General features: G+C 44.9%; 1 protein-coding gene across 1 annotated transcript; it reads left to right on the top strand.

Moving 5' to 3' along the window:
• The first annotated feature begins 236 nt into the window (after positions 1 to 236).
• LOC139436820 (endogenous retrovirus group K member 10 Pro protein-like) lies at positions 237 to 626 on the top strand. Its single transcript, XM_071208982.1, has one exon. It carries the CDS (start codon positions 237 to 239, stop codon positions 624 to 626), a length of 390 nt encoding a protein of 129 aa, XP_071065083.1.
• Positions 627 to 16133: the final 15507 nt, after the last annotated feature.

Below are 16133 nucleotides of genomic sequence, written 5' to 3' on the forward strand. Positions count from 1 at the left end.
GTGCCCTGAGGTGCCCAGACTGCCTGCCCCACAGCCACTCCCCCCTCCGCCACTTCCACCTCAGCGGCCACCCCGCCGGGGGCCTCCCACACCCTGCCCCCGTTGCAGCAAGGGTTATCACTGGGCCCGAGACTGCCGCTCTAACAGCGCGCCGCAGCCTTTAAACTCCACCAGGGCAGGCCTCAGCCCCGCGCCCAAGAGGCACGCCCCCAGCTGATGCCCGGCCCCAAACCATAATGTGGACCGTGCCCGTCTCCCTCGAGAAGCCACTCCGAAGCTTTAAAATTAACAACCGCTGGTACCAAGGCACGCTCGATTCTGGGGCTGAGGTATCCTGTTTCCCTGCCCACTATGCCACCCAATGGGCAGTCCAAGACGGGCCTTCGGTGGTCGGGGCCACTGGCACGTCCCCCTCTCTCCGAGCCTCTCTCCCTATAGAATGGGAAGATTCCGAGGGACGCCACAGTACCTTTAAACCGCTATTCCTGACCACCATTGACCAAATACTATGGGGCCGAGATGTCCTAGCGGCCTGCGGAGCTGTCATCACCACGCAGCCCCCCAATAACTTGCGCCACTGCTCGTTTAACACCTCCTGCACCCACTCCTCTGCAATGGGATACTGAGGAGCCTATCTGGGTGGAGCAGTGGCCTTTACCTTCCCATAAACTTGCCGCCCTCAGAGCGCTCGTAAGTGAGCAACTCAAGGCTGGTCACATTGAACCTTCCACAAGTCCGTACAACTCACCAGTTTTTGTTATTCAGAAAAAATCCACTGGCAAGTACCGGCTCCTCCACGACCTCCGCGAAATTAACAAGCATATCTTGCCTATGGGGTTGCCCCAACCTGGCCTCCCACACCCCGTAGCCGTTCCGTGCCATTTCCACGTGGCCACCATTGACATTAAGGACTGCTTTTTCTCTATCCCACTCCATCCGCAGGACTGCCAGCGCTTCGCCTTCACGGTACCCCTCCCTAACCACTCAGGTGCCTCTGATAGATACCAGTGGAGGGTACTCCCTCAAGGCATGCGCAACAGCCCTGCCATTTGTCAGCGCTATGTTGATTGCGCTGTTGCGCCACTACGGCCTTGGGCGCGCATTATTCACTATATGGATGATATCCTCGTAGCATGCGAGGAGGCAGAGAAGCTCCAAATAGTTCTCCGCATGCTGCGAACTAACCTTGCTGACATAGGTCTTACCATCCAGCCTGAAAAGGTCCGGGTTGAACCGCCATTCACATTTCTGGGCTTCCAAATTGACAGGTACGTCACACCAGCAGTTCCGCAGCTCGCTGTCCCAGAGCGCCTCTCCCTCACTGAACTGCAACAACTCTGTGGTAATATTAATTGGGTTCGCTCCGCTCTGCCTATCACCACGGCCCAGCTCCAGCCACTCTTTGCCCTTTTGCAATCAGACTCGGGCCCAGCCTCCGCCCTAACACGGCGTATCAGGCTCACCCCAGAGGCCAGGGCCGCAATTCAGGCCGTTAACAAGGCCTTAGACAAGTGCTGCCTGCACAGGTTCGACCCTAGCCTGCCTTTGCTGGCTTTGATCCTGCCCACTCGAGGTACACCCACTGGAGTCCTCTGGCAGACTGGCCCGCTGCTCTGGCTCCATCCAGCCAAGAGCAGGCTGCGTAAGATCTGCCCTGCTGTCAGGTTATGGATCAGCTTAGCCTCGGACTTAATCACCCTAGCTATCCATACCTTTGAGGTCAAACCTGCCACCATCATCTGGCCGCTAGACGCCAAGCAAACCGACCTCCTCATACGAGACAATGAAGACATGCAGGTCCTACTAGAAGGGTTCTCGGGTAACTTTGACAATCACTACCCCAGCCACAAGTTACTTCAAGGAATCACCAAGCTCCCCTTTCAGAGCCCCTTCCACCCCTTCCCTACTTCCAATCCTATCCCGTCTGTCACCACTGTGTTCACAGATGCTTCCACCACCAAATTCGCCATGGTTGGTTACCAACCTGCCGTGTTAGAGCCCAAGGTTTTCACCCACATCAACCCGCATTCTGTGCAGGTGGGAGAATTACTGGCTGTATGCCTTGCCCTGCATACCTTCCAGGCTCAGCCATCAACATCTTCACTGACAGTCTATATACCCTCCAAGTCTGTCGGGTCCTAGCACTCTCCACCTTCTTCCCGGGCTCTACGCCCATTGACGAAGCCCTTGCCAGCCTGCAACGTCTCCTTGAACACTGCCAGGCTCCCTGGTACATTGCACATATCAGGAGTCACTCCAGCCTGCCTGGCCCCCTCACTTCGGGGAATGAGACAGCCGATCGGGCAGTTTCCATATCTACTGCCCAGCCCACTGGAGATACAGTCAACCAGGCCAAAACGCTGCACGCCAGGTTTCACTTCTCGGCAACCTCACTTTGTCACCTATTGGGCCTGCCCATTGAAACCTGCAAACACTTGGTGCGCAGCTGTAAAACCTGTGTCCCCTTTCTGCCCTTTGGGCCGCTACAGCCACAGGGGGTTAATCCCCGCGGGCTCAAGCCCAAGTCGAGATGGCAATTGGATGTCACACATGTCCCATCCTTCGGGCGCCTCAAATATATGCATGTAGCCATTGACACCTTCTCTGGCATGTGTTACGCGGTACCCCTTGCGGGAGAGACCGCCAAGCATTGTATCAAGGCATTACGCCAGGCTATTCTCTTCATGGGAGTTCCATGGGACCTAAAAACTGACAATGGGCCAGCCTATCGCAGCACCTCCTTTACCGCCTTCCTACGACTTTACAATATTACTCATCACTTTGGGATCCCCTATAACCCGCAAGGACAGGCTATAGTTGAGAGCGTTCACCGCCGGCTCAAAATACAAATTCAAAAAGAAAGAAATGCTTCCCCAAGCGCAACCAAGTGACCTAGTCACTGCATCCTTAATATTCCTCAATATACTCACCTTTGACAAAGAGGGACATCCGCCCTCCATAGGCACTGGGGGCCCTCCTACCGGCCCACACAAGCCCCCTTTGTTTATTGGAAAGACCCAGAAAGCAATACTTGGAGGGGGCCCTGCCCCCTCCTCACCCAAGGGAGAGGGTTTGCTTGTGTTTTCCCAGATGATGCCCCCAACCCATCTGGATCCCGGGACGCAACATCCGCCCTGCACCCGCAGACCCAGCGCCTGACAAGGAGGGAACGCCGACGACTGAGGCACCTGACCCACCAGATGACGCGCTTCGTTCTGGACGACCCAATTCCTCCAACAGAAGAACAACTGCTCCTCAATCTCTATCGAGTCCGAGCACACACTCCCCTCCCGCCTAACCAGCCCATCAACCTTGTAGCCCTACTAATCCTCCTTCTCTCCGCAGCCACCGCCCTGCCCACTTCATGACCCGTGTGGGCTGCAGTCCGTCACCCTCCTGGCTTTCTTTTCCTCACCCCCGAAAGCCCTACCTACCCCAAGATTTATCATACTAACTGTTCTCTGCAGCTACCGTGCAACCCGAAGGAAGCGCTCCGATCTGTTACATTCAACGTTTCACTTACCCCCCCTCCAGATGCTCTCCTATTCACCTTTTTCCCTAACACCACAGGGTCTAATACAACTACCAGTAGCACCGGAGATCCGGTCCCCGACCTCTATCAAAATGCCCTTATATTCACCCCCTCCACCAGGGGAGACCTTTTCCCGACCGCAACTGGCGCCGACAACACCTCAGGCACCTTTCTGCTTAAATTGGCTAGTTTATTCTCCCCATCTTCCCTCATCGCATATGGGTCTATTGGACTCCTTTGTATTCTTCTTTTCCTCGTCTTCTATGGTGTGCGCCGCATTCTGCTGTCTCTCCGAGATACCCAAAATCAGCAGAAACTAATAGCTGCAGCCACATTGGCCATAAACAAAAAGAGAGGGGGAGATGAGGTGAGGCAGGCTGAAGTCTGGCTGGCAAGCATAGCCGCGCCCAGTGGGGGATATGCGCAGCCCACCACTCGGGTGTAGGGCGGCTGGAACGGGTGAACCGCCCTCAGCCATGGAACGGGCGCACTGCCCTCGGCCCCGCCCAGGCAACTGACACCGGCTTGCTGATAGCCAGCAGAAGCTGCCTACGCTCACATCCCCCCTCCCACACTGTCAAGCCGCAGCACAAGCCGCACCATAAAAGGCAAGGAACTAGTCCCTACCAATCACTCCCAGCCCCGTTCCCCTTTCCCGCCGGTGCCGCCCCTTCACCAACCTAGAATCTGCCTCTTCCCCCCACCAACTGCTCGCCACCACCAATCCAATCCCCCTTTGGCCACAGCCAATCAGTCCCCTGCTCACTCCCCCATAACCCTATATAAACACATGTACTTCCCTTAATAAATTAGACCTGCGTGCTCACCTCGTCTCCGTGGTGGTTTCTCCGCTGCACGCCCTCCACGCCTGTGAGCCCCCGCAGGAGTCTAGGCCTCTCCTGCCCCGTCGTCCACCGGACAGGACGTACCGAACGCAATGATGCATATGACAACATAGATGAACCTGGAGGACATTATGTTGAGTGAAGCAAGTAAGAAACAAAAGAACACTGTGTGATTGCACTGATAGGAACTAAATATATTGTGTAAACTCATGGAGTTAATAATTAGAAAATAGGTCACCAGATTACAGAAGGAAGGTGCGAAATGGAAGGCTGAGGGTTAATCTGTGCAGAATTGGTGAAAAGGTTGCTTGTAAATCTTTCGAAATCAATAGAAATGGTTAAAGCAAATCAGCAGTATTGTATAGATATGAAAATGTTTGAAAGAGAAAGTCTAAGATCATGTATTTTACTAGAAGGAAAGCTTAAAACTGTAATGTGACTGGATACAATAACAAAACCTCATGTAAAATATGAATATGGGAGATATTTATATATAAGACAGTTTTTACAAAATATAAATAAAAATAAACTAGAGAGAAGGAAAATGAATAGCAGCTATGTATTACAGGTGAGGCATAGAAAGATTGAGAGGTGATGAGTGTTTTCTGTTTATTGTTAGTTTTGGAATACTGAAAATGCTCTGGGAATGATTGGGGTGATTAATTCAGAAATATATGATTACACTGAATACCATTGATTGTACTCTTTGGATGTACTTATGCTTTTTAAATATGTAACAATAAAATTGATTTGTTATATATATTTAAAAAAAGAGGTGAACACCTCTATCTAGGATACAATAAATTGGAATAGATAGAAATGTGGGGATTATATTAAATATAACATCGTAACACAAAATATTTGTTATTGTTGTTTTAAATTATAAAACTTAATTTCAGGCTAAGAATCAGGAAAGCCAGAGACCATAATAGTGTACAAAAATATTGAGAATGAATTTAGATGTCCACTCATGGTAGCACTTGAAAATCTTGAGATTTAGAAGCAGTATAATGAAGATATAAAAATAGGGAGATGCCAAATGGCAAATCACAGATGATTCTGTGATTAACATTTTACTAATATTTATCATTTCTTTTTTTTAAGTTTTATGATTCTTTTTGGTTTGTTTATTATTTTTATCCACCTTCCCCCGTGGCTCTCTCATCTCTCTTCTCCTTTTCTGCTCATCTTCTTTAGGAGGCCCTGGAAACTGAACCCAGGACCTCCCATGTGGGTGGTGAGCTCCCAGTCCCTTCAGCTTCTTCCACTCCCTGCTGGTTGCATTGTCTGCTCAATGCAGTGTCTGCTCATTGTGGCATCTGCTCAATGCAGCATTTGCTGGTTGAGCAGTTGTGGCATTTGCTCATTGCTGCAGTTTCACCATCTGCTGGTTGCTGCAGTTGTGGTATCTGCTAGTTACTTGCAGTATCTGCCAGTTGCAGCATCTGCTTGTTGTGGTATTTGCTCATCTTCTTTAAGAGGGACTGGGAACTGAAGCTGGGACCTTCCATGTGGGAGGTGGGTGCCCAATTGCTTGAGCCACATCCATTCCCCCAACATTTCTTAAGGCAAGACTATTTGTCCAAAATTCACTTGCTGATCCCAAATGAGTGGGTTGTAAATTATATTAGATTTGGATTAAATTAATGAGTATGAGAACAGAAAAATAAGAGGTTCCAAAGGAAAGATGATTGTCTTAGTTTGCTTGATGGCTTCAAAAAATAGTAATTTCTTATCTCACAGTTTTGAAGTCTAAGAATCTGAAATCAAGGTATTGGCAGGGCCATAATTTCTCTGAAGGTGACATTCTGGAGGTGACTTGCCAGCAATCCATGATGTAACTTAATCTCTGTCTCTATCAAATGGTGGTCTTCTCTCTGCCTCTTACTGTTTCCAAATTTCTTCTCCTTAACAAGGAAACCAGTTGTATTAGTCAGCCAAAAGGGGTGCTGATGTAAAGTACCAGAACTCTGTTGACTTTTATAAAAGATATTTATTTGGGGTAGAAGCTTACAGTCAAAAGGCCATTAAAGGTAAGTTACTTCCCTCACCAAAGTCTGTTGCTACGTGTTGGTGCAAGATGGCTGCCAGTCTCTGAGGATTCAGCCCTCCCCTTCCTCCTAAGGCTCCATGGTCTCAGTTCCTTCCATCCTCAACTGTAGGCTAGCATAATGCTTGTCTCTCTCCCTGGGGCTGTTTCTTTCTGGGGTTTTTCAGCTTTTCAGGGTTCTGGTCTCTTCAGCTGCAAACTATTGAGCAAATGGCTTGGCACCCCGCCTCCCCCCTCCTGCATCCAAAATTAAATTCTCTGTGTGTCTATTTTATCCCCAAGGGGGCTGGGACTCAACACTGAGTTGCACTCTAATGACATGGTTGGATCAGAGCCCTAAGCTTCACATAATTTAATCAGACATCTCTGCTGAATCTAAAAAAGACAGGGGTTATCACACCAGAGGAACTGACCAGTTTACAAACATAATCTATATTTCATTTTGGAATTCATAAATTATATCAAACTGCTACACCAGTCATATTATATTAGAACCTACTCTAATCCATTTTGTCCTCATCTAAACTAATAACATCTTCAAAGATCCTTTTTCCAAGTAGGACCACATTCACAGGACTTCAGGTTAGGTCATGGATGCGGTCACCCCTCGGGCTGAAGTGTGGTTTGCTGGCCTGGCGGGGGAGCAGCCGCGGCAGGCCAAGCCGCTGCCCCCATAATAGGGTGGCTGGTTGGACTCACCGCCACCCCTGAAGGGAGCTCGGCATGGGCGCAGAGTGCCCTCGGGTCTCCCCTTCTCGGCAGCCATGCTTCCACGGCCGCCCCTCCTCCCAGATAGCGCCACACGATGCCTTCTTTCTCCCTGCGCAGGCGCAGGGCAGAAAATTCCAGTCTGCCCTTTTCCCCTCCCCCGACAGCAGCAACAGCCAGGCGTGGGCGGGAAACTCCAGTCTGCCCTCCACCCCAGCAACAGCAGCCACCAATCCCTAAACCCTGCCCCTTCCCCCAGCAACAGCGACAGCCAATCCCTAACCACCACCCCTCCCCCGTCCAGTACCGCCCACTGACCTTTCACCGGCAACCAATCAGAACACGGCGTGGCTTCGACCAATCAGCCTTCCCCAGCCCCTATAAAACTGTTGCCTCTCCCTCAATAAAGTGGACTTGCGTGTTTACCTTGTCTCCGCGGTAGTTCTTCTGCCGTGCGCCCTCCAGTCCTGAGAGCCCCCGACAAGGGCCTGGCCTCCCTTGTCCCCAGTTTGTCGCCTGCTTCTCCAGGCGACCCCTTCGTCGCCTGCTTCTCCGGGCGACCCCTTCGTCGCCGGCTTCGCCGGGCGACCCCGTCAGCCGAACCGCGCAACCCCTGTGAGACCGATCCCTCGTCTGCTGCCGGACCGACCCCTCGTCCCAAGTGGGACCGACCCTCATCCCGAGCGGGACCGACCCCTCGTCCAGAGCTGGGCCAACCCCTCGTCCGCAGCCAGACCCCACCTCTACCGACCGAGCAAGCCGTCGCACATGGACATATCTTTTGTGGGACATAATTCAATTATAACAATGCAATGTAGTAGATTTTCTAAAGAAAAGAAAGTAACAAAGGAACCTATCACTACTTCTGTTCCCCATCTCTAAGTCAACAGCACAAAAGACACATGCCAATTCAGATAGCTAAGATCATTATAATAGGAAACTTTTGAGTATCCCTTGCAGAGAACTGGTCTTTCTGTTATAAATAGATATATGGATTTAAAAAGTTAACATTTAGTACTTTGGGTTCATTTGGCTTTTTGAAAAAAAATTTAACAAATGATAGGTCCTGCTGGAAATATGAAACTGAATAAGTCTCAGAATCTCTCTTCAAAACCTTGTAATTATAGGTCCACATATTCCTCTTACTAGAATATAACACTAACAATACAAGAAATCCCTATAAGAGGCAGATATAAGGTTCAATGGGTGTTCAGAGGAGGGGAGATATAAAAGTAAATGTCTGTTAAAATATTTCCATGAGGGCTGTGAATTTAGTATTGGATGGAGAGTTGCTAAGGGCAGAGTGGGCATTTCAGACATCAAGACCAGCATGGTTAAAAAAGAACCAGAGGAAAGAAAGTGATAAGTGTAATGGAATCATGGGTTGGTTCAATCCTAGTTGTATTTTGCAGTGTTTTTTGGCAGGAATTCGTAGAATATAACATAAGTGAAGGTAGACCTTTGGGTATGGTTATTACTGGAATACAGAGGCTAAGAGAAGTAAAGTCTACAGATGTAACTTGAGGGTTCAAACCTGAGTGCTCAGGTATGTGTGGTGCAGTTTTACAGAAATGGTCCCAATACAAGCAAAGACACAGATATGTGATGGAGAATCACATCATTGTATAAACATGTTATGTTTGAAATACTGTATAGGTGTGTCCAGTTGGCAACTGTAAATGTAGGGCTGAGGTTTGAATAATGGCCAGTGTCATGAAGATGCATTCTGACAGTATTCTTCATTGGAATGAAGAGATCTGATTCTTCTTTAGATTCAACTCCCTCTACTGCTAAGTCCAACATATATGAAACTTAATGTTCTGGGAACACTACACTGAGAGTTTCCCAAACATTTTACACTGTTCAGCACCTCCTGTACTTTTCTAGCCCTGTTTGCCTTTACCTAGATGGGCTTAGTCTTCTTGGATTCTTAGCAAGAGCCTATGCAACTAATAATCATCAAATTAAATTCTTTTTAAAGCTGAAATGCTTTTTTCTGAAAATTTTCCTGAGCTTACCCTGGCAGACTTTGCTTTCTTCTCTTTCTCTATTATTCCTTCATTCTGTAAACACTGGAGTTAATTCCTTCTTGCATTCAAATTATTTGCTGTGATGAGTAGTTCCCCAACAGGCTTAATATAGTTAAGGAAAGTTCAGGAACAGTACTTTTATCTGTTCAATGCTTAACCCAAACAATGCTTGGAATATGGTCTTAACTTGATAATTTATTAAAAGTTTCCTTTAGCTACTAAGAATTTTCTGCAAAGAGGATTTTAAGTAAGTGGAATGCCAAAGCAAGTGAGAATGGGACAAAGGCAGGGTAGGAAGGAGGTTGAGCAAAATCTGGAAACAGAAAAATTCAAACCAAATCAGCACCCAGGCTGTATCTTTGCCTAAAAATTCCACAAGATTCTTAGTGAGTTCTGTAGATGCATATCATATACGATTGTTTCTTTGTATAATTTCAGGAGAGAAGACCCTGCAAGTATTCTATCAATAGCTCCGTTACTAAGATAAGTTCACACAAACAGACCATCAAAGTCTAGGTCCCAATACTCCACATAGCACCTCCCTGTATCCACTTTGCCCCCTTGTAGACTCTTACGTCAACATGACACATTTCCCCCTAAGGGTTCGTGTCAATGAGACAGGAGATCTCATTATATCTATTGATTTTATTTCATAGAAATATTAGGTGGTGAGATTTTTCATATTGCTAATCATTGTCCTTTTTTCTTATTTTCCCTTACAACCCAAGCACCTAGAAAAATGCCTCGTACATAAGAATCTTGCTTTATTCTTTCAGACTACTTGACATGATTACCATGAGGTAAAATAGCTTTTGTTATTGTTCCCTATATAAAATTTAAATTTCGATGTTCATTTAACTAGCATTTATTAAAATAGATTTTTTTAATTTTAAAAATAAAATAAAATATTTTGATAGAGTTTAAAGTATAAATCTATCAAAATTTACTTGCTAAATTCAGTAGAAAATGTTAATTTAATTACTGTATACATAGGGTTTTGTAATCAAAAAGGATAAAATATATAACTAGTTTTTTTAATCAAAAAGTACCTTAAATATCATAGCATTAAATTATAGAGTTACTATTATTAGTCATATTTATTCATGAGAGGAAATTTGATATCTTACAAAATAAGCCAATACATGGTGTAACCTCTTGCAGTCTAATTTTTCATGGATGAGCTCCTGCATATTTAATATCCTTGGAGGTTATATTTTAACATATCTTAATTACCACTTTTCTTTTATTTCTATTCAATTTGACACAGACACTTTGCCTAAAAATAATTTAATATTCTTATGAATGAGAAAATGTTAAAACTACCCTGTAACATCAATCACCTTTGTTTATGCCAACAACTCTAGTGAATTAACATTCTAAAATGTCAGAACAAATGGCCCTTTGAGAGAAGTGACGAAAAATACTTACAATTTTTATATGATTCCTAAAGAATTTTAAACATTTCTAGCTTGAATACCATACATCTGTACTACAAATTAGGGTCCTTGGTAGTCTAATTAGCTTGGATAAGAAAGAACTTTTATATCCCTTTTTACTTCCATTGCTCCCTTACCCAGCCAACCAAGGAGCCTGATTGGTCCCTGGTGCTTTGGGCAAGACCAGAACATGCTCTGTGAAACATCATGTGGCATTTCCATAGACCCTGATGCCTCTACACAGTACTGTACAGCTGGATTTAGCAAAGGAAGGTTGTGAGCATAGCCCCTGGAGGGAGATGCTTATGACTGAATCCTAGAACTGCCTCTCTGTATGATACATATAACATCCCCTACCTGGCCAAGGAATGACTTCATTCATGCCTCTGCCACCAGGCATCTCTGCCTGTAACTCCCTGGAAGCACCCTGAGCTTTAACTGCCATAAACTTGAATGTTGCCCATGCCATGCATATCTTGTTTTGTGAAAAGAGCACAAACCCAGATGTTCTCCCAAAACCTGCATGCAAGCTTCTAGTATTCAGTCCCTTTTTTCCACCAGCCCTATATAATCTAAAAGGTAGTGACCATAAGTGCAGATTATTCAAGTAAACTTCTTGCCAGTCTCACTGAATGTCATGAAGTAGCTGCTGTTGCATGTACATAAGTTCCCCTAATAAATGCCTAAGGACTGGTCACCCTGGTGTTCAGTGGCTCTTTGGAATCTCAACAGGCCCAGTTGTGGGATGGGACAGTTTGGAGCAGTCCTGACTGGCTCTCCCTTTGTTTCTTCTTTTGGGGTGACTACTGCTGCTCTTTCAGTGGGATGCAGCACTCTTAACAGTCCTGTGAACTTGGGTGATGTATGTTGCTTTCAAAAGTCTCTGTTTTCCCACTCATCCACTGCTGGTGGGAATGCAGAAGGATACAACCACTCTGGAGGACAGTTTGGCAGTTTCTCAAAAAACTAACCATAGATTTGCCATATGACCCACCACTGCTTGGTATATACCCAGCAGAACTGAAAACAAGGACACAAACCAATATATGTACACCAATGTTCATAGCAGCATTGTTCACTATCGCCAAAAGTTGGAGTCAACCCAAACGCCCATCAACAGATGAGTGGATCAATAAAATGTGGTATATACATACAATGGAATACTACTCGGCTTTAAGAACAAATACACTACAAACACACGTGATAACATGGATGAATCTTGAGAACCTTATGCTGAGTGAAGCAACCCAGGCATTGAAGGACAAATACTACATGACCTCAATGATATGAAATAAGCAAGCTGCCTCAGAGAGCTAGAGACTGGAAGATAGGCTTACAGGAAATCGGGAGGTGGAGGAAGGATGTGAGCCGACGTCTGCAGGGGTGGAATCTATGATGAGCTGGCGGTAAGTATGAGCACAAAGAAGAGATAAAATGGGGGCAAGGGGTAGCCTTTGGGTGGGGCTTTGCGGGTTTGAGGGGGGCTGGGGATGGGCGGATGGGTAATAGTGCCCAAAAAATTGGGGGGAGGGAGGGGCAACATACAAACATAGGAGAGTGTCAGGTGTTGGTTGAGAGTAAAATGCTGAGAAAACCATATCAAAATATAATTAAGAGGGTTACCTGTTTAGGATGCTCAGAGGGGATGGTCTGACATGGGACGGACTCCTGGGGAATGTCTGAATGCTCATTTTGCCAGGGTGGGTTGTACCATTGGATAGAGACCCAAGTAGTGAGAGTGGGGGTGGACCTACATCCTGGGGAGGACTAATGCCATCAAAAAAGAGGGAAATGTATCTCTCGAGAGAAAGGATGGCTCCCAGGGCATTAGGGCAGTTGAGCAAGTCAGGCCCTGAACACTGTTGCAAGTATCTCTGGACATGGATCCTCGGGAAATGGAGATTGGCTGTTTCTGTGGGCCCCAAGGGGAGGGGAAAATGGATGTTGAAAGGATGGAACGAAGGTAAATGTGGGGGTAGGAGAGGAGTTTCGTGAGAGTACACAAGGATGGATATAAAACATGTAATTTACACCAAAAAATATAGGGGACGACAAACTAATAATGTAAACCATAATATAAAACATAGGATAACTAAAAATTTAGAAAACTGTATATCCTAAAGTATGGACCACAATGTAAGCACAGATGTCACCTTGTTTGAAAACTATTGTCTCAGAGTCTGTACATCAGTTTAAGTAAATATGATATGAATAAGTTAAAAGATTATCGCTGTGGAAGAGAAAAGGTTTTATGGTGGATGTGTGGGAGTACTGTATATTGTATATATGAATTACTGTGATCTAAGGCTGTTGTGAAGAGAAGCTCAATATAATTAGGAAAAAAGAAAAGAAAAAGATAGGATGTAGAATTTTTCCAAATCAATACGTATTCTATATCTAACCTTTAAACCCATCGCTATATTCCATTTTACTAGAAAGGGATCCTGACATTATATAGGGCATCACTTTTCAGGAAGCTTTGGCTCACAGAGTGGTTCAACAATGGCAGTGGAGGAATACTGGTATAGGATGTTATTGACAGGTGATATATGGTTGACAGGGAGTTATACAGGGCATATGTCCAGGTGCATGGTAATGTTTGGATATACTCATAGTGGCAACAATTAAAAACAACAGCTGGGGGGATACTGGGTTCCTGGCTGGGGATGCTCTGTCATGGTCCCTAGGGGAGCAGCAGCAGTCCCCCAGGTGCAACGGTAAGGACCAGGAAGGAATGAGGGTCCAACAGTGAGCCCCTGATACTAATGACTAGGCTTGTGAGCCTATACGCCTGAAATAAGAACAAGGCCTAGAGCAGCACTGTGCCTAGGAGTTTCCTCTGACAGCCCTCATGTTACTCAAATGTGGCCAGTCTCGAAGCCAAACTCAGCATGTAAATGCAAAGCATTCCCCCCAGCGTGGGATATGACACCCGGGGATGAGCCTCCCTGGTGCCGAGGGATCACTGCCAAGTACCAGCTGATGATGCAACTAGAAAATGACCTTGAATTAAAGGTTCAACGTGGACCAGCAGAATATCCCTGTCTACATATAATAACAGGAGTTTAAAATGCTGTTTGATCTAATGTAAGGGGGAAATGGAAAGGAGAAATGAGTTTATAAGGCTATGAGTCTCTAAAAAAGAGTCTGGAGGTTGTCAGAAGGATTGCTCTTATGCACACCTGAGCAGAGTCTCAGAGACAGATAAAGTAGATACAACCCCAGGTATTGGTTCTTTTGAGGGCTAAGAAGACCCACAGGTTCTATGGTCATGGCAGATGGGGTTCACTGCCATGTCAGTTGGCCCTTCTTTGGAGCTGGTGTTTCTGCGTGATGGAGCTGGACACAGATGGGATCTCTTTTCACAAGATTTTCATGCTACTTTCTTGGAATTGTAGTTGGTGCTGGGGTTTAAGATATATCTAGGGGATTTGAATCTCTGGACTGACAATATGATGGCCAGGCCCTGAGCCTCAACAGACCTCAACTCCTACACTCTGATTTATTGGACTTACCCCACTCAGCTAACATGGAGTTGAAGAGTGTCAACCACCACACCATAGAGCCTAGAGTGCCTACAACTGAAAGCAGGAGGATTGCATCCAGTATCCATGTGGAATCTAAGCCTCCTCTTGACATAGATGTGCAATGGACACAACCAATCCAATGTCCACAGAGAAAATGTGGCATTGGTGTGGGAAAAGTGGCCATGGTGGCTGCTGGGTGCAGGGAATGGGAGGAAGAGATGAGATGCAGAGGCATTTTCGGGACTTGGAGTTGTCCTGGGTGGACATTATAGATCCTCCCAGGGCCCACTGGATGGAACGTGGGAGAGTATGGGCTATGATGTGGACCATTGACCATGAGGTGCAGCGATGCCCAGAGATATACTTACCAAATGCAATGGATGTGTCATGATGATGGGAGAGAGTGTTATTGTGGGGGGAGTGGTGGGGTGGGGACGGTGGGGTTGAATGGGACCTCATATTTTTTTAATGTAATATTTTTAAAAAATGAATAAACATTTTTTTTAAAAAAGCCTTTTTTTTCCAATTTCTAAAATAGGTTAATAATAGTACCTATCTAGTAAAGTTGTCCAGATCATGAGAATTAAATGAAGTAATCCAGATCTAATCATTATTTCAGCCTAGCATATGGTAAGAGTTCAAATACTGTTGGTTTTTAAGCTACTATCAGTAGTAGTAGTAGTCGTAGTAGCAGCAGCAGCAGCAACAGCAGTAGTTGCAATATAAATTTTAGACCATTATTTACTATAATATCATTGATACTCCTTGCATCTCTCAGGGAGTATAATTTAGTAGAATTTGATAGGTATCAAGAATCTATCAAATTTGGGGACCAGATTGAGATTTTCCAAAAGATAAATGAACTGTCTAAGACCATACAGGCTGAGCAAGTCAGCCATCCAAAATGTTTGTTTCCTTCTTTTCTAGATTTTGGCCCCAACCCTGGCATCTGCAGTTGGTAAACTTACAACAAGGAATATTACTATATTAAGACATGTTTGTATCAAGATGTTGGGAGCAATGTAGAAAGCACAGGAGGGAAAAATTGAAACAAATGACCACAGACACTTCCTTTTATTTCATAGCTAGCTGACTTATTGGGGAGAAAAAATGCTATTTGTAATGAGCCAAAGCCACAGAAATAACTATTTACATAATCATTATCTTGAAGCTTTGAAAATCTATAATAAAAATTTATAATTTAATTCTCAGGATGTTTCTGCTAATATATTTTCCTTGGCCAAGAGTAGATTCAGACTCCAGCAAATATGGGTTGCACTTAGAGAATGATGAAAAACATATTGTTTTGCAGTTTTCATGTTTTGGTCTCTATCATTTCAAACATTCTCTGTTAAATATGGACATTAGCACCACTTCTGCACAATGATCTCTTCGTGCTAATGCAAGAGAATAATGTTGCCATCTGTAATGCCTTCAGAAAGCATCCTTAATCAAATAAACCAAAATATACATTTCTTCACATAGCTGGACTGTGATCTCCTCATGTTCTGACTCTTTCTCATTCCAGGACTTTCAAATCTGATTGATGAAGTCTTTGAATAGTTTGGAAAAGGATAATAAACCACAAATCCCAACTTGAAGCTGAGCTGAATTGCAAAGCCTAAGTATTTAATGCGTTTTGATTTATATTTGCTGAAAGGCTTAAGACATTTGGTTGTTTATGTATGATTCACCATTCATAGCCCTATAATTTAATTTACATTACCTGAAATATTTCTGTTTGTGGAGAGCACTCCCCACGTAGCACCTGGCCTTCCTTCAGTAAATCTTCTAAATTAGGTAAGGATAGTGATCATCTTATGCCATCATTGGATAAATTTATCTCGACAATAGAAACTACATTGTATACATGTTACTAATATTAATTTAATATGTTTTATTGGTATCCAAATCAACTTTAAAGAGATTATATTGTCAAATGATATGAATCAAACCTTGTGATCACAGAAAGATTTTTAAAGAATTCATAGAAGGCATTGCTATA

The sequence above is a fragment of the Dasypus novemcinctus genome, chromosome 18 (assembly GCF_030445035.2).
Source record: "Dasypus novemcinctus isolate mDasNov1 chromosome 18, mDasNov1.1.hap2, whole genome shotgun sequence".
In the NCBI taxonomy this organism is placed as follows: Eukaryota; Metazoa; Chordata; class Mammalia; order Cingulata; family Dasypodidae; genus Dasypus; species Dasypus novemcinctus.

Excerpts from the sequence above, each read along its gene's own strand:
- LOC139436820 (XM_071208982.1), top strand. The coding sequence starts at position 237 with ATGTGGACCGTGCCCGTCTCCCTCGAGAAGCCACTCCGAAGCTTTAAA.